This window comes from Nyctereutes procyonoides, unplaced genomic scaffold (assembly GCF_905146905.1).
Source record: "Nyctereutes procyonoides isolate TBG_1078 unplaced genomic scaffold, NYPRO_anot_genome, whole genome shotgun sequence".
Taxonomy (NCBI): Eukaryota; Metazoa; Chordata; class Mammalia; order Carnivora; family Canidae; genus Nyctereutes; species Nyctereutes procyonoides.
The window spans coordinates 15091352-15110571 of record NW_026575144.1 but is presented as its reverse complement, the minus strand read 5'-3'; the positions used below and the strand labels follow the sequence as shown (position 1 = coordinate 15110571).

At 38.9% G+C, this 19220-nt stretch overlaps 1 protein-coding gene across 4 annotated transcripts in view; it reads left to right on the top strand.

Annotated features, from left to right (window-relative positions):
• Positions 1-19220, top strand: part of LYST (lysosomal trafficking regulator) — a 175718-nt gene that overhangs the window by 147373 nt on the left and 9125 nt on the right. For all 4 annotated transcript variants that reach the window (XM_055308713.1, XM_055308716.1, XM_055308715.1 and 1 more), the window contains exons 45-50: positions 1956-2186; positions 4410-4599; positions 8309-8445; positions 11647-11745; positions 18119-18258; positions 18531-18628. In XM_055308713.1, the coding sequence (XP_055164688.1) occupies positions 1956-2186; positions 4410-4599; positions 8309-8445; positions 11647-11745; positions 18119-18258; positions 18531-18628 (895 nt within the window). The remainder of the gene's footprint in view (positions 1-1955; positions 2187-4409; positions 4600-8308; positions 8446-11646; positions 11746-18118; positions 18259-18530; positions 18629-19220) is intronic.

Here is a 19220-nt window from a genome sequence, read left to right as displayed (position 1 = left end):
AAAATATTATATTAGTCTTTGATATACAACATAATGATTTGATATTTGTAGATATTCTGGGATGACCACCACAATACATCCAGTTAATATCCATCACCATATATAGTTACAGAATTATTTTTCTTTTGAGGAGAACTTTTAAGATTTATTCTTATAGCAGCTTTCAAATATGCAATGTGGTCTTATTAGCTATAGTCACCATGCTATACAGTACATCCCAGGATGTATTTCATAACTGAAAGTTTGTACCTTCTGACACTCTCAACCCACTCCACCCACCTCCTACCCTTCACTTCTGACAACCACCAATCTGTTCTCTGTATCCTTGAGCTTGGTTTATTGTTTTTTGTTTGTTCATTTGTTTGTTTAGATTCCAGTATAATTGAAATCATATGGTATTTGTCTTTCTCTGACTTATTGCACATAGCATAATGCCCTCAAAGTCTATCCATGTTATCACAAGATTTCATTCTCTTTTATGGCTGAATAATATTCCTCTGTGTGTGTGTGTGTGTGTGTGTGTGTGTGTGTGTGTGTGTGTGTCACATTTTCTTTATCCATTTTCCACAAGTGGACACTTAGGTAGTTTCCATATCTTGGCTATTGTAATATATATAATAATGTTGCAGTACACATCAGGAGTACCTATCTTTTCCAACTAGTGTTTTTGTTTTCTTCAGATAATTACCCAGAAGTGGAATTTCTAGATCATAGGAATTTTAACTTTTTAACATTTTAACTTTTGAGGAATCTCCATACTATTTTCCACAGTGGGTGCACCATTTTACATTCCCACCAACTGAGCAAATATTCCTCTCTCTCCACATCCTCACCAATACTTGTTATTTTTTTTAAAGATTTTATTTATTTATTCATGAGAGACACACAGAGAGAGAGAGAGAGAGAGAGAGAGAGACGCAGAGACACAGGCAGAGGTAGAAGCAGGCTCCCTGCAGGGAACTTTAATAACTCCTGGAACTCGATCCCTGGCCTCCAGGATCAGGCCCTGGGCTGAAGGTGGCACTAAACCACTGAGCCACCAGGGCTGCCCCCAACACTTGTTATTTCCTGTCTTTTTTGGTAGTAGTCATTCTGACAGGTTACCAGGTGATATCCCATTGTGGTTTTGATTTGCATTTCCCTGATGATGAGTGATACTGAGCATCTTTTCATGTGTCTCTTGGCCATCTGTGTGTCTTCTTTGAAAAATATCTATTCAGATTTTCTGCCCATCTTTTAATCAGGTTTTTGTTTTGTTTTTTTTTTTTGTTTTTTTTTTTGCTGTTGAGTTGTAGGAGTTCTTTGTATTTTTTGGCTATAAATCTTTTATTAGAAGTATGATTTGGAAATATTTTCTCCTATTCAGTAGGTTGACTTTTCATTTTACTGATGATTTCCTTTGCTGTGCATATAAATGAAGTCTTCTATGATATCTTTTGGTCTTAAATTAAAAGTCGGTTTTATAGGGCATCCCTGGGTGGCTCAGTGGTTGAGCATCTGCCTTCGGCCCTGGAGGCAGAGTGTGATCCTGGAGTCCGGGGATCGAGTCCCACATCAGGCTCCCTGCGTGGAGCCTGCTTCTCCCTCTGCCTGTGTTTCTGCCTCTCTCTCTCTCTCTCTCTCTTTGTGTGTCTCTCATGAATAAATAAATAAAATCTTAAAAAAAAGTTTTATGAACATACATAATTAGCACCAATCAACCAAGACACATGATTTTCATTTCCCTTTTCAGAAACTTCGATTACTTTACTTATATTCTTCTCTCAGTGAGACCAAGAATACTTCTATTCTTCCCTCAGTGAACCAGGAACTAATCAAAAACATTTTAAAATCATTTCCATTTGAAAAAGAGGATAGTAAACTACCACCTAGAGAATAAAACAAGTTGTTGTTTCCCCTTTGGTAGTCTTGTATCTTACATACCTCTTGTTCTCTTGTACTCTTTCACTCTTCAGACATATTTTGGAATGGATGTCTCTGCAGTTGAAGATCCAGTTCAGCGGCGCGCACTAGAAACCATGATAAAAACCTACGGCCAGACCCCTCGTCAGTTGTTCCAGTCAGCCCATGCCAGCAGACCAGGGTCCAAGCTCAACCTTGAAGGAGAGCTTCCTGCTGCTGTGGGCTTGTTGGTGCAATTTGCTTTCAGGGAAACCCGAGAACAGGTCAAAGAAATTACCTATCCGGTATGGCATTTGAATTTCTTTTTTCTTTTAATTTAAATTAATTTGCCAACATATAACACCCAGTGCTCATCCCATCACATGCCCCCCAATGCCTGTCACCCACTAACCCTATCCCTTGACCCTCCTTCCCTCCAGTGATCCTCAGCTTGTTTCCTAGAGTCAGGAGTCTCTCATGGTTTGTCTTCCTCACTCATTTTTCACAGTTTCCCCTTCTTCCCTTATGGCCCCTTTTACTATTTCTTATATTCCACCTATGAGCGAAACCAAATGATAAACTGTGGAAGGAGCCAAGATATCCTTCGACAGATGAATGGATAAAGAAGATATGGTATATATACAATGGAATATTACTCAGCCATCAGAAAGGATGAATACCTACCATTTACATCAATGTGTTGGAAATAGAGGGTATTAGGCTGCGTAAAATACGTCAATCAGGGATCTCTGGGGGGCGCAGCGGTTTGGCGCCTGCCTTTGGCCCAGGGCGCGATCCTGGAGACCCGGGATCGAATCCCACGTCGGGCTCCCCGGTGCATGGAGCCTGCTTCTCCCTCTGCCTATGTCTTTGCCTCTCTCTCTCTCTCTCTCTGTATCACTATCATAAATAAATAAAAATTAAAAAAAAAGTCAATCAGAGAAAGGCAATTATCATTTGGCATTTGAATTTCAATAGAATTCAACAAAAAGTTGATTCAATTCCACAGGCCCCTTCCAAGGCCCTTAGGGATACCACAACTAATAGAATAGTTATAGCCAGAAGGTGTGCTGCAGCCAGTGAACACAGATGCACATCATTCACAGCAATATTCTGTGTGTAGTAAATGCTGTGTTAGTGATACAAGGGAGTGCTTTGGGGAACTCAGGTCTGATGGCCAACTCCCAGAGGACTCCTACCAGGGAAAGCCCCCCTGGGCAATGACCTAAGAAGAACCTGCCAGCCAGAGGAGAGGAACTGTCCAGGACTGGAGAATAGTTTGTGTGTATGTGTATGGCTGTACACACATGCACAGCAGGGCCATGGCTATCTTCCACCAAAAGTACTAACTGTGGATGTTTTGGCTTACAATTAAGGGAGGACCTTACTTATGTCTTTGGCCTCCCTAGATTGTAATGGTAAAAAGTATTGCCATAATTTTTACTTTGAAATACAAAACTAAAGCAGGGAGTAAAATGGATTCTAACCCTCAACTGAATTCTTCATCATTAAAGCAGCATGCGATGGGAGACTGTGAATTACTGTAAAATGTAAGGGTTGCAGAGGGGAATGGCAGAAAATGAAAAGGTGCTAGAGTGTTGGGAAGAATCTTAGTGGAGAGAGAAGCAACACATCCCCAACTGCAGGAAACCATGACCCTTTTTAAGAGAAAATGGTTTTCACAGACCTTGTTTTGACAATCATTTCTTAAAATAATGTTACTTAAATATACTAAATATAGAACACAGAACATATGTAAATTTTTATGCTCATAGCTCACATGTCAAATTTGCCTGTTAAACCAAAGTGATACAACCAATAAAATTCAAATTTAAAGCATCAGTAAGGTTGTATTTGCCAAACCAGATCACCAATGTTGTGTTTCAGAGTTGAGGGTTATTTTATTCTTTTATCATGTCAAATTTAATAGCACATCCCTGAAAAGTAATAGATGCCATTTAATTTACACTATACTTAGTGCTAGCTAACTTTGCAGCTGGTACATGTAAAGATCTGAGCTGTGTGCCCTCTCAGAGTAGGAGCCTGGTACTGACCTGCCTCATTCCACTCACAATCTTTGTGTTGACTGTTCCCTCCACCTAGTATGGCCTGTCCCCAAACAAGCCCCACTTTGCTCTCTCATTTCTTTCAGTTCTCTGCTCAGATGTCCCTTCCTCAGTTCCCTGATCACAAATCACAAATCTAAGTTAGCAGCTCCAACACTCTCCCTTCCCTCTTCAAAGAGCTTTCAGCACCTGATGTGAATGCCTCTATTTCTTGTCTGCCCCTCATCCCAGCTAGAACACAACTCCATGAGGACTGGGCTTTGTCTGTATTCTCATCACTGTGTCTAGCAAAAAGGAGCATATATTTCTATATGCTAAGTATGGGGGAAGTAAAAAAATGTAATCCTTGCCTACAAAGGGTTTATAATCAGGTTGCTTACTCTTTGTTTAGAATTTAAATTAGTTATTCTATATTTAATACTTTTATTATTTTTTAAATCATACTTTTTACTTTCCTTTTAGAGTCCTTTGTCATGGATAAAAGGCTTAAAGTGGGGGGAGTATGTGGGTTCTCCAAGTGCTCCAGTACCTGTGGTCTGCTTCAGCCAGCCCCATGGAGAAAGATTTGGTTCTCTCCAGGCTCTACCCACCAGGGCCATCTGTGGTTTGTCCCAAAATTTCTGTCTTCTGATGACATACAGCAAAGAACAAGGTAAAAGAAAACATAATGAGAATCTCTCTAGGTATATTTTTCATGAGATTTGATGTTTCCAGCTTCTCTGTGCTGTTGTTTTGTTTTATTTGTAAGTTTTGAGTCCATGGTGAAAAATCGTTCAAATTTGTGGCTATTTAGTGCAAAGTAAGAATTAATCATACTGTATGAAAAAAAAAAGGATTAAATGCATTGCCATTTGAAATGAGAGGAGTCAAAGGCCAGAATAAATGGTTATGCTCACAAGAGGAAAACAATATCAATCTTACATTGATGTACCTTTTGAGGCTCTTGAATCCCAGAATAGGCAGTCTAATTTGACCAGCAAAACTAGTACTTCAGAAGGTATAGTCATGAGATTAAAACAAACAAGGAAGTCCTGATAGCCTTGAAGATAGGTTTTAAAAACAGGTGTGCCTGGAAAGCGATGCTTTTCTCACCCTTTGTGCACTAACTCACTAACAGCAACACATGGAAAAGTGCTGTAATTACTTTATGGTTAATGTAATTACTTTATGGTTAATGTAATTAACTATTTCGCTCAACATAAAAAAAAAAACTCTCCCTACTCCCTAGGCATGGGCTTTGGGCACTAAAATCTGTGAGAGGATGCTCAACTATTCCTATCAAGTGTGTGCAGATTTACCTAAAAGCCAGGTGGCTAGATGCCTCCTGACAGTCACACTGTGTTTAACATTATTTTTGATGCCCTGTCCTCCTTGGGGCCCATGTAGCCTTCCACCGTGGATAGCCCTGCACTATAAGGATGCATGTTACCCATGCTAAACAAGGACACTCAAAGAAATGAAGTGTGCTGGCTGGACCACAGTTCTTTTTAGACTTACTCTTGTTTATATCATAGAATCAATGATTGCCTTTATACTTCTCAGTAGTAAAAGAGGCTGCTTACCATTTTATCTAAGTTTAGTGAATTAGTAGGATAAGATAAATCTGTTTAATTGTAACGATTGTGATATCAGTGGTTTATTTTCACCAATATGTTGCAATTAGCTGTGAGGTGTGTTACAAATAATTTACTACTAATACTTAAAGTACCAAATCTGTGAGTAATTAACCTTTAAAAAATTAGAGTGGATTGAAGTTTGTCTCTGTTGAGAAGAAGAGAAAGGGCAGTGTTACCAGTTAGCATGATGAGACCTAAATATGTCAAATGTAATCAACCTATCTTATTTGTGCCACTATATTCAGAGCCCTTAATAGCTGTGTTCATTCAAATTATACTTTTCCCTTTTAGAATGTATTCGGGGTTTGCCAGCATCTAGGTTGTGTGGGGGAAGTGGTATAATACAACCCATTATAATATACAACAGTATAATACAACAGATGCAAGACACTGGCCTCAGAAGGGGCATTGCCTTGAGTTTGCATCCCACCCACCTCTGCAATTTAGTAGCTGTTTGACCTTGAGAAAATACTTAAACCTTCTAAATCTTGGCTTTTGATGTATACATTGGGAATAACAAAAGGATTTACTTCATGGGGTAATTTGGTGTAAAGATTAAATTAAATAGGGAATGATTAGCACAATTCCTGACTCATTCTGAGTGCTCAGTAAAGTTCCATCAGGCTACACAGCACCCTGTGCCCAGGGACTGTGCGAGCTCTCATTGCTGCACCCAGCACACAAGAATGCACTGTATTGGCTTTGGGAGTGATAGCTCAGCTAGCAGATGGGAGTTTAGTCACATGCTACAGCTGCAAGGTGTTGAACGCTATTTTATTGAGTAACTGGTTTTGCTGTGCTATACATGTATAAAACAATGTAACTGATAAGGTTTTGATGACCTTAAACCCAATGTAGGCCAATTACTTGAAAATTGTGCCTCCAAATTGCCTACAATGCTTTCAGAATTTCAAAATATTCTTGCCTGGATCTCATTTGAGCCACAATGTCAGAATCTCTGATGCTCAAGTCCAAGCCTAGGCATGCTGGATACGCCATTTTCTTGAGAACTCCTGTTTAAGATTCACTGCCCTAATACGTAAAGGAGGGACGCCTGGGTGGCTCAGCAGTTGAGCACCTGCCTTTGGCCCAGGGCATGATCCTGGAGTCCTGGGATCGAGTTCCATGTTGGGCTCCCTGCATGGAGCCTGCTTCTCTCTCTGCCTCTCTCTGTGTCTCTCATGAATAAATAAATAAAATCCTTAAAAATAATAATAATAAAGGAGTTTATTTTTCTTAAAAGAGAGAAAGAGAGAGAGAGAGAGAGAGAGAGAGAGGGAGATGGCGCATCTTATAAGTGCTAGAACAAGAAACTGGGGACAGTTACTAGATGTACTTCATTCACTGAGTGCCCACTACATGCCAAGCATTATGGTAGAATTTGATCAGCCCTGAGATTCATGAAATGTAATTGCTTTCCCTAGCAGTTTATATTTAGAGGAGCTTTTATTAAATGGGTATATTCCAACTCCTTTGTTGCAAAACTGATGTCAACATTTGGTATTGTACTCAACAAAAGAAAACGAAAATCTGTGAATTACATCTTCACTGTGCTATTGATTCTTTCAACAAATATATATTTTAGTCCTCTATATGTGGCCTTATTTTTCTAGGTGCTGGAATAAATAGAGCATATTCTCTCTCATTAAGGGACTTAAGCAATGCAGATTTCAAGAGTGGTACCAATTATAGCAATTTATGCTACATTAGCTATATTAAGCAAACAAGGCATAGATTATGAACAGTACTGAAAAAGGATGACAAAATGACCAAATCTGGGCAAACCCAGTGGCTCAGTGGTTTAGCGCCACCTTCAGCCCAGGATGTGATCCTGGAGACCTAAGATCAAATCCCATGTTGGGCTCCCTGCATGGAGCCTGCTTCTCCCTCTCCCTCTGCCTGTGTCTCTGCCTTTCTCTATGTCTCTTATGCAAAAATAAAATCTTTAAAAAAAAAAGAAGACCAAATGTTTATCCCTGAAGGACATAAAACTATGTTGTAAAAAAGAGAAAAAGAGCAGAACCTCATTAAATCAAAGTCTACTATGCGAAGCCCTTGCAGTTGACAGGATTAAATGATCTCTTTGCAGGATAGGTATTGCTTCTAGGGTAGCAATGTTCTTTCTAGTATTGATGGTTGTCCAGGCAGTAGCTACAAAGTTATTTTTTTAAAGATTTTATTTATTTATTTATTTATTTATTTATTTATTTATTTATTTATGCATGAGAGACATAGAGAGAGAGAAAGGTTCAGAGACACAGGCAGAGGGAGAAGCAGGCTCCATGCAGGGAGCCCGACGTGGGACTCGATCCTGGGTCTCCAGGATCACGCCCTGTGCTGAAGGCAACGCTAAACCGCTGAGCCACTGGGGCTGCCCTACAAAGTTATTTAAACAGTGTCTAGTTTATATTTATTTTTAAGGGCAAAAGGGTCACAGAACATGAATGGAGTAAGCTTGACTATCGTCTTCTATAAAAATTTAACAGACATTTTAGTACTAACTCACATAAATCCTAACCAAAACACCATGAGTGAAAAAGAATTAGTTCCACTCTTAGAATTTAATTAGTATTAAAGGAATAAAACTACCTTAAATTGGTCCAGCTAATGAATACAAAGGTGATTTGCACTGGAAAGATACTGTGTTCTGCTACGTAAACTTCAGCTTTTAACCCGCCATTTTAGGGGGCTGCCAAATAACAGTGGAGCTATGGCAATCTGATACTTTTCTTTCTCCTTCTTGAGGTGTGAGAAGCATGAACAGTACTGACATTCAGTGGTCAGCCATCCTGAGCTGGGGATACGCTGACAATATTTTAAGGCTGAAGAGTAAACAGAGTGAGCCTCCAATAAACTTTATACAAAGTTCACAACAGTATCAGGTAACATTTTTTGTGAAGTACTTTATCATAATAATTACGTGTAATGCTTTAGAAAGGAGCCAGACTGGTAGCGTTGGTCTTTAATATTCTGCACTTAATCTTCCCAGGAAGCTGATGACACTGGATTTAGGCAGTGTTTACAGTGCTCAGATTCCCTGACCATTGCTATCCTGTGTTCCCAAAATTTGTCTTCCCCCCAGTATCTTATTGAGACCTAGTCAGCATCAGCAATGGGCACAGTGTTGGAACAAAATCAACACTGCTTTCTTCTCAGTGTTTACTTGCCTTTTGTCACTCTGTCATTTTCTGTAACCAGAGTGCTATCTTCTGTACTTGGTTTTGCTAAATGGACTGGGTATTCAGGCGTCATGTGATGATGTGTAGAAAGAGCATCCAGCCCAACTAAAGCCCTCTGATCTGTGTTAGTGTCCTGGCTTTGTTATTTACTCTCTAGCCTTTGGCATGCACCTTAACCCTTCCAAACTTGAGGTTCTTTCCACTTCTTTGAAACTGGTGTAATAGTACTCCCCACTTCTCTCTCCTAAAGCTGTTGTAAAAAATGTTTTTAGTTGTGTATAAACTGTATATAGACTGTGTGTGTGTGTATATATATATATGTGTGTGTGTATATATATATACACACACACATATATATATACAACTTTTTCCCATACTAAACTGTATGTTAAACCCTTTTTCTGTGAGCGTCTTTCTTTCAGTGGGAAATTCTTTTGCCATGACTCCCATTACCTACATAACATCTCCTGCCTATTCATGTGTCCTAACATCTCCCCATTCCCTGAGCACCTTAGAAATGGAGTAAGCTGCTACTTGTAGGGATTTCTGGCAATGAAAGGAGAACAGTTTGCTTAAACTTCAATATACCTGAAAAAAAGGTCATCAACTTTTGTTATCTGGTTACCAGTAAACTAACAAAAGTAAGCATAAGACAGTGGAAAATAACCTTATTAGAAATATTAATAAGAATTTAAACATGGCAAAATTACTTCCATCGTGTAAAGTTTGGCACACAAGCATCTTTAAAGACAAAAGAACACTGTCTTAAGTCCTTTTAGCAAAACAGGATTGTCCAGATTCTTTAAGCAGAATACCCTATAATAAAGAATTCCAGTCAAATGACTGCCTTTCATTTTCATCCTTAGAAATATATTATCCACTCAGTAGTTCTTTAGTTTGAGAAAATTCATCCAAGATGTTATCATATGAGGACCCACACTCAGATTTCACTTCCACGATCACTGTCTCATCATTAGGGTCCTACAATCTCTTTGCCTTCACCTTCTGACTGATCTCATAATCGTGAAACCTAGTTTATTTCTCAGTTTTCTTCTTTTTTCTGTTATCAGTAGAATATGAAAAATTTTGAATTGCCAGCTGTGTTCAATGAAAGCTAAAAGCAGAGTACAGAAACAGTGTCTCCAGTCTTCCTTTATACTTTCTTGAAAGATGACACCATTCTTTGGACAGTACAATAAGAACCAAAAGATGACAGTTTACTTCACAGATTATGTTCTCCTTCCCAGAGATCCATTATTCTTCCTTTCCTTGTTTGTTTTTTTTTTTAAGAAGAGTTGGGAATAATTGTTGAGTAGTAATGAAACAATTCCTACAGTAATGAAACAGCAAAATGTTTCAAGACCAGAGGGAAGATGAAAATATTAAAATGCTGTAATAGAACTTAGGTTTAAGAAAGGGTTTGGTAGACCCACATGGTGACACTAAGTTTTATTTTGTACATTAAAAAAAATACATTTTTCTCTTCATTCTCTGGAAGAACTCTAAGAAAGAATAAAATAAAAATAAATAAAATGAAATATTAGACCCTACAAATATGAAAGAGAGTCATTCTGAAGGTAGCAGACACCTGAGCACATTTGCAGGTCTGGGGGAAGAAGCCAGCAAAAGACAGCTTGACATTCTGAGAGCAAGGACCAGGGCTCCTCAGAACCCTGGGTGTGGTATAGAGCTAGTCTTAAAAATAGAGGGGCTTCCTCCTTTTTTTTTTTCTTTTAAGATTTTATTTATTTATTTATTCATGAGAGACACAGAGAGAAAGAGAGGCAGAGACACAGGCAGAGGGAGAAGCAGGCAGAGGGAGAAGCAGGCTCCATGCAGGGAACCTGAGGTGGGACTCTATCCCGGGTTTCCAGGATCAGGCCCTGGGCTGAAGGTGGTGGTAAACCGCTGAGCCACCTGGGCTGCCCCGGCTTCCTCCTTTAAATCAGAAGGACCGGGATCCCTGGGTGGCGCAGCGGTTTGGCGCCTGTCTTTGGCCCAGGGCGCGATCCTGGAGACCCGGGATCGAGTCCCACGTCGGGCTCCCGGTGCATGGAGCCTGCTTCTCCCTCTGCCTGTGTCTCTGCCTCTCTCTCTCTCTCTCTCTCTCTCTCTCTCTCTCTCTCTCTCTCACAATCATAAATAAATAAAAAATAAATAAATAAATCAGAAGGACCATGACATGTGACACACAAAGAAGGGAAGAGGATGAGGTCAGTGGCTGATGACCTCTGTCTTAGCGCAGCATGAGGGGACTGTGGGCCATGGGACAGGACTGGAGAAGGGACACATGAGAGCAGAGCAGCTAGGGAGCAGTGCTGGTGGTCAGCTGGTGCCCAGAGCCGGAGAGTTGAGTGGCCTTGAATAGTACCTCCACCGTCAGGACTGAAGGGTTTACAGTCTCCAAGGAATAATGTGAGATCTTTTTCTCCACATATCTTTCCTTCTCTAACTATTTAACAGTCTAGAACTGTGAGAAGCAGTACCTTTCTGTGTATGTTCCCCAATTCCCACCAAAAGCAGAAAAAAGAAAAAAAAAGTAAAAATCAGGTAAATACGTGAAACCACACACACACACACACTCAACCTTGGATCTAGTCAATCCTGGATCATTTTGTTTAAATTTCAGAGGAACAAATGGCTGTGTGTGTGTGTGTGTGTGTGTGTGTGTGTGTGTGTGTACAGAAAAATGTAAAATCATAGACAATGGGGTATTATAATACATTTTAACTTGGAAACCACCAAGGGCTTAAATGGCTTAAAGTTACAGGATATTATTATCTCTTGCACCTTTTTAATCAGTTCAAGTAAAATGTTTATGAAATTTTGTGGTTATGTATTATTTAAGTAATTGTCAGAGAAGTTGAAGCATTTCTCATGCTTTTTCGTATGATCATTTTGAAGGTAACTAGCTGTGCCTGGGTACCTGACAGTTGCCAGCTGTTCACTGGAAGCAAGTGTGGGGTCATCACAGCTTACGCAAACAGGTTTACGAGCAGCACGGTAGGTCCTGCACTCATTTTATGGGTAGTTTGGGATTTTCATGTTTGTGAGAAGAATAAATTACTTATGAAATATAATTCATTGGTACAAGATTAACTGAAAGTGTTTGTGCTTCAGTCTTTTGTTCTTTAATCCTTTCTTCACATGAGCTCTTAAAATGTAAAAGGTCACATACCTGACTCTTTAGTTTTAGGTTTATTAGGATCATGAAAACTTTTGAAAGTAATTATTATGATCTTATTTTTTGGTATCAAAGACAGATGGTATTTTGAGTCATGATCTGTTTGGTATTTAGAATTTTTCATGACATCATGATGTCTGTTTGCCTGTATTCTTAATGTCGGCCAGAGTGCTTCTGTAAAACTTGGAAGCTTAGAACACCTAATATTTAACCTCCCTGCAGTCTCTGGACTGTAGCAAAATCCAAGTGGCCCACTCAATTTATTTTAGCCATTTGCTGAATTTCCAATTTAAAAATTAAATCAAACAGTCTAGTGAAGAAAAGACATATTATACAATACTTGTTTTAATTTACTGTTGTTCCTTTCTTGAATTAACTCTCTGTGGTGTTGTTGACGATAAATGGCAAATTTGGGGTGATAATTATCCTTTTATTCTAGAACCAAGATAATTATCATTTTATTTTAGAACTTTCTTTTGCTTCTACCCCCATTATAGCTTTCTCTATTATAATATTTTTTATTTAATTTTATTTACTTTATTTAAATTCAATTAGCCAACATATTAGTTTCAGATGCAGTGTTCAATAATTCAGCAGTTGTGTATAACACCCAGTGCCCATCACATTCCATTATATTATTAAATATCTTCTACTGTGTGAAACCAGTCTTCCTAGCATGGGGTGATGCTCGGTTCCTCTTACTTTTCTGTCCAAGTTTATTCCCTTTTAAGCTCTTAATAAGAGCTTAAAGTTCTTTCCCATGATCACTGGGGCATAAGGATCCATTAGCCTAAGGAGCCATTAAAATGCTTTCAGCAGTTGTAATACCATCCCATCAGCATTTTAGGCAGCCCACTGTAGCACCTGGCAGGACCAACACCTGGGGGTAGGAGACTGGAGGCAAGGGTGCCAGCTAGGAGTCTGCAGTGGCCCAGGTGGGCTCTGGTGCAGGGACCTTCTCAGGAGACAGGCAAGTCCAGGTTATTGCAGGACAAGGAAGCACGTGCTCGTGTGCTCTGAGATTGGTTCACACACAGGCTGAGCACAGAGGAGCGGCCAGGCGTCAGAAAGCCTGAAAAGTTCCACTTGAGCTGGATCTTAAAGGATCATTTTACTAACTGGAGAAAAGAACAGAGTATTTCAGGGACATGAAACTAACCCCACGAAAACAAAGGCATGGTAACTTGGGGACTGGTGAATACTTTTATGTGTAGTTTAGATATTAGATGCTGGGGCGTGTGGTCAAAGCAGGGCGAGAGAGATAGACAAGGTAAGTTCTTACACGCACAAAAAGAATGCCAAGGTATCAGCAGAGAAGTGTCTTCTTTTTACTACTAAAGACATAAAGCTGATGTTTATTTTATAACACCTCTAATATTATTGCTGACATCACATTTGTCTTCTAAGCTCACCCTTCTGTTTCTTTTTTCTCCAAGTATATTCTAATCCCTGCTGCTAGAGCAGTTGTCTGCTTGTGTACTCAGATCATTTTGCACCATACCATAGACTCCTACTTAAAAACTGGCTGCTGCTTTTTTTTTTTTTAAAGATTTTATTTGTTCATGATAGACATAGAGAGAGAGAGAGGTAGAGACACAGGCAGAGAGAGAAGCAGGCCATGCCAGGAGCCCGACATGGGACTTGATCCCAGGACTCCAGGATCAGGCCCTGGGCCAAAGGCAGGCGCTAAACCGCTGAGCCACCCTGGGATCCTCTGCTGCTTTTGTTTTATTTTCTTTTGCTTTCTGCAGCACTTTGAATAGCCTTGTCCTTAGTTTTCCTTACTTCCGTTTTCCATTTTAACATTGTACACTAAACAGTATGTAGTATGGGCTAAAGAAAAAAAGACGAAGTTGTCAGTATAGGAGTAATTGTGCACAGCATAGCTTCAAACGTAGCAGATCCGAGGTATAGCTCTTACAGTGTGAGTATGGCAAGACATATGCTTCTTTTGCTTTGGAAGTCACTGTAAGCTTGTGAAGCCTTCCATTGCTTACCTTCCCACAGTTATATATTTGCCTGAAAGTAAGATTTTCAGCTTTATTTATAAGGGTTTTCTTTTTTCTCCTAAGTATAATAGTATTAGGTAATCAAGTCATGAGATTAACAGTTACTATTTAAATCATGTTGAAAAACTCATCTTAGCTCTATGGTTTTATCATCGTTTGCTCTGAGCGAAGGTGATGTGGGTTTTTGTGGATGTTGTTGTGGTTTTTGCTCAGGGACCACGTCGCCATTTTGGCATCCCAAAAGCTGCATCATGACCCTGCCTATAGGGCTAGCAGAAGGCACCTCATGTTCTAGTTTCTGTTCTCCCAACCCACTGAACGCCAGGGTTCTAAAAGTATTTATGTTCTCATTTGCCTCATAGCTTTAACAGAGACAAAAGACAGGCTCCCCAAGTGCCATATAGGATATGACCAAAATAATTGTTGTTAGAAAATACTTCCAAGAGGATCTTATGAAATATGTTCCTTAGCTAGTGAAGCATATCTAATTCTGAATATTGTTAAGTTTCTGTTGAATTTCCCAAGATCATCTTCTACAATGTATGCTAGGTAAAGATGAATAAGTTGATTTGTTATAAGGAATTATTATAAGCCATTTATATATTAGAGAAGAATGTCTTCTAAAAGTGATAACTGGGGGCACCTGGGTGGCTCAGTGGCTGAGCATCTACCTTTGGCTCAGGTCTTAACTCAGGGTCCTAGGATCGAGTCCCGCTTCTCCCTTGTCTATGTCTCTGTCTCTCTCATGAATAAATAAATAAAATATTTTAAAAAATAAAAAATAAAAGTGATAACTGATTTTAAAATATTTACTTTTGAGTCATTTTTTTCACTGAACAAATAGTATGGCCACCTCATCTTCATATAAGTAAACACCTACATTTCTGTTCTGAATCAGTGGTGGCAGGAGGATATATATGAGGTTTATCTGAGGTAGTATTATGTCATTCAAGAGCAATTTTTTTAAAAGAGTTATTTATTTATTTTAGAGGAGGGGGAGGGGCATAGGGAATCTTCAAGCAGACTCCCTGCTGAGTTTGGAGCTGGACACAGTGCTCAGTCTCATGGCCCATGAAATCATGACCTAAGCTGAAACCAGGAGTCAGATGCTTAATCAACTGAGCCACCTAGGGTGCCCCTCAAGAGCATTTTTAAACAAAGTAGGCCATGGTTCCTATTCTGCCCATGGAAATTGTTTTCTGATCTGTCAGGGAATCATGTAGTAACACCAACTCTTGCAATAATTTTAAAGTTAAAACCTAGGGGCGCCTGGGTGGCTCAGTTGGTCAAGCATCTGCTGTTGGCTCAGGTCATGATCCCAGAGTCCTGGGATCCAGCCCCATGTCGGGCTCCCTGTTCAGTGGGGACTCTGCTTTTCCCTCTGCCTGCTGCTCCCCCTGCTCCTCTCTCTCGCTCTCTCTCTCTCAAGTAGATAAAATCTTTAAAAAATAAAAAAATAAAGTGTAAAATCTAAAAAAAAATATTAAGAATCACTATAGGATAGGAGTCCTATATTTACCTTATAAATATTATTCATGATCATGCAGTTAAAAAAACCATACACATACGTGTGTGTGTGTGTGTGTGTGTGTGTGTGTGTAATTAAAGCATCAAATTGTTGACAAACTCATATGAAATTCCCAAGCCAGAGAGGTAAGTGGTCAGGGAGGAGCTCTTGCTTGAGGGCGTTTGTCAGTTCTGGAGACAGCTCTTGTGAAAGGAATAGATAACAACACCCAAGGACTGAGCAAGCTGGGAAGTCCCAAGGACACCCTCCTCCAAAGGCTGGTCCCTGAAGGACTATACCCTAAGGGTGAGGATGAGCCAAGTGGGGCTACCTCTTGCATGGAATTACAGCCTGGGTTGGAATTCTCAAAGTTGTCCAGATCTCAAGACTTGACTTAGGTAAGGTGTCTGTAGACTGATATGGTGGTCCAGGTCATCCAGCAGAAACAAGGAAGATATTTCCATTCTATTCCACAAGTAGAGGAATTCCTCCAAATAAGTTTTTATTTTCTTTTTAATTAATTAATTAACAATTAATTAATTTTAACAGAGAGCACATGAGCAGGAGGAAGGGCAGAGAGAGAGGCAGAGAAGCGGACTTCCCACTGAGCAGGTAGTCAGAGGCTTAATCATCTGAGCCACCTAGGCGCCACCAAATAATTTGTTTTTAAATATTTTATTTATTCATGAGAGACACACAGAGAGAGGCAGAGATACAGGCAGAGGGAGGAGCAGGCTCCCTGCAGGGAGCCCAATTTGGGACTCATCCCTGGACCCCAGGATCATGCCCTGAGCCAAAGGCAGATGCTCAACCACTGAGCCACCCAGCCGTCCCAATTTTTTTTAATATAACAAATACAGAAAACACACAAATTTACACACAAATTTGCATGTAAGAAAATGAATATGTGAAAAAGTTAAAGTTGGTTGTAATACAAATGTGATTTAAAGCAACCTTCATTGACATTGAAAAGCTGGGAAATTTTCAGAAACTTAGAAAGAAGGAGTTCAGGCCTTTTCCGTCAGAGAGTTCCTTGGTTCCAGGTACCCTGAAGCAAGGTCTGAAAGGGTTTGGGGAACAACCCTTGGGCCCTGCAGATTCCTGGCCCTGTGTGGAGGGTCACAGTCAGAGGAGAGACAGCAGGGACTCAGGCCTGGGACTCTGGCCCTTGTGAAAGCACATCTCTCTGTGATTGTATTTGGTTGAGGGTCTCATGTCCGAGACTGCTACAGAGCTGAGAAGCCAGTTGTTCTAAGAATGTGAGCCTGGTATTTTGCCTGGTCATTTGATTCTTTTAGCGTAAAGTATGTCTTTTTATGTGAATAAAACCCTGGACTATATAGCACTTAAAATAGATGAGTGGCAGCTACTATATCAACACAGATATGTTTCCAAAACAGTGGTAAACAAAAAAGCAAGATACAAAAGATACGTAAAGAATAATAGCACACATATAAAGTGATTTGTCAACATGAAAAACCATATAATATGTTGTTTTGGGTTATGGCAACATATAATAAAACATATGTTCTACATACAAGGGAAACAAATAATTCAGGAGGTAGTAACTTCGGACAAAAGAAATAGGACAATACACAAACTGTGTAATGTTTAATTTTTTCTTTGGTTAAAGAACTGATTATATAAAATATTAGGATTAGTTTAACTGGGGTGAATGGGTGACGGGCACTGAGGGGGACACTTGACGGGATGAGCACTGGGTGTTATTCTGTATGTTGGTAAATTGAACACCAATAAAAAATAAATTTATTATTAAAAAAATAAATAAAATAAAATAAAATAAAAAGGATTAGTTTAACTGAGTGGCCAGCATACAGCTTTTTATTATACTTATTCTTTCTACTTTCCTATATCCTTTGAAGTGGCAATATTGAAATACTTTAAGACAGTAAACAGCTTAGTCTAATGAAAACAAGAGTCAAACCTAGTATAGACACCTGGCATCTGTGAGCCAACATGGACCTTGGAACATCAGTTTGCAATCTTTCATTTAGAAAACCAATCTGTAACTATGGACAAGTAATGGTGGTGTTTGAGTGTTACTGTTGGTGGCATCATGAATTGGTATAATACCTTTGGAGAGTACACTAAGTACAGTGTACACTAACTATAAAATTATTAGTATTCGCTAACTCACTAATAGGATTTTGGAAATTTATTGTAAAGAAATAATTCAGAAGAACTATAAAAGTTTAGTCTATCAATAAAATGCTTAAATGTCTATCAATAAAAATGCTCAAGTAAATTATGGCATGCCAACTGTATAGAATATCATAACACCATTAAAATCATTTTGAAGACAATGTCAAAAATAGAAAATGCTTATGAGAGACTTTTTTGGGGGGAGAATATTTAAATACAAACTAAGTTATTTGGGTGGCAGTAATCATAACTATAAAAATATATGTGTGACTGGACAAGAAGACAAAAAAATGAAAAACATTTTAATTCTTGAAATTCTGGAGAATTAAAAAATGTTAATGGTTAATTAGTTTTACTTTTCAGGAAAGAGTTGAACTACAGTGGATTGAAACATATTATGCTTGAGAAGAATGTTTGAGTCACTTGAGTTGTTTTTATTTTTGAGACATAGTACTAGGAAAACTTCTGTCATGCTTTTTTATCTTATACTTCACTGACTTTTTAAAATTTCAGCCCTCAGAGATAGAAATGGAGTCTCAGATACATCTGTATGGGCACACAGAAGAGATAACCAGCTTATTTGTTTGCAAACCCTACAGCATAATGATAAGTGTGAGCAGAGATGGAACCTGCATCATATGGGACTTAAACAGGTACAGAAGAAGGTCTCCAACTCAAACATAGATGTCTCTATGTTCCAGTTCTTCCTGTGTGAAACAGATGCACTAAAATAATGTCTTTGCATTATGATTATTTTAAGCATGAAATATAAACTTTACTTTATAATTGAATTGAAATCAAAAGATCAAATAGGAATATAGTGGGGAATGCCTTATGGATAATTGGATAATTGATCCATACCCTAAGGAAAGGAATTATATAAGAGAATATAATTACATTTAATGATTTGTCTCTGGTCTTTCAGGCTATGCTATGTACAAAGCCTGGCGGGACACAAAAGCCCTGTCACAGCAGTGTCTGCCAGTGAAACTACAGGTGACATTGCCACCGTGTGTGATTCAGGTGAGCAAGCCCCAAAACCAAAGCACAGAGCCATTATAAGCTGGTTCCATCATAAGTTAAACTGTTGGGTTATATCTCTCAGGTCTTTAACGACATCTTAATATCTTGGTAGCAGTGTATTTGTGTATTAAAATACAAAAAGGTCCAAGAGCGAGTTCATCAATTGAGGGACCAATTTATGCAAAAGTTAATATTGTCATCATTTAACTCTTTTTCTGATATATGTAAGATTGCATTTGAGGACATGTAAGTTAATTGTTACATAATTATCTGAATTTTCCTGACTTTTGTTTCTCTTTTTTTTTTTGGCTTCTGCTTTTTAACTATTAACTTTCTGCCTTCCTCCTGACTAAGTGCAAAGCATCAGCCAATGATCCACTTTGAATATATATATCTTCCAGTTCCTGAGAGAGAACAATACTATGGAATCCTAAATGGAGATATAATTTGCCTTAAAATTTACATGACAGAGTTCTATATCCTCATCAGAGGTTTTGTTTTTAGTTTTTGTTTTTTCAAGTAGTATTGAAAAACTTGACGCATACAGCAGGAAAGAACAGTTGGAAAATTCATAAATTTTCTGTTTGCATTT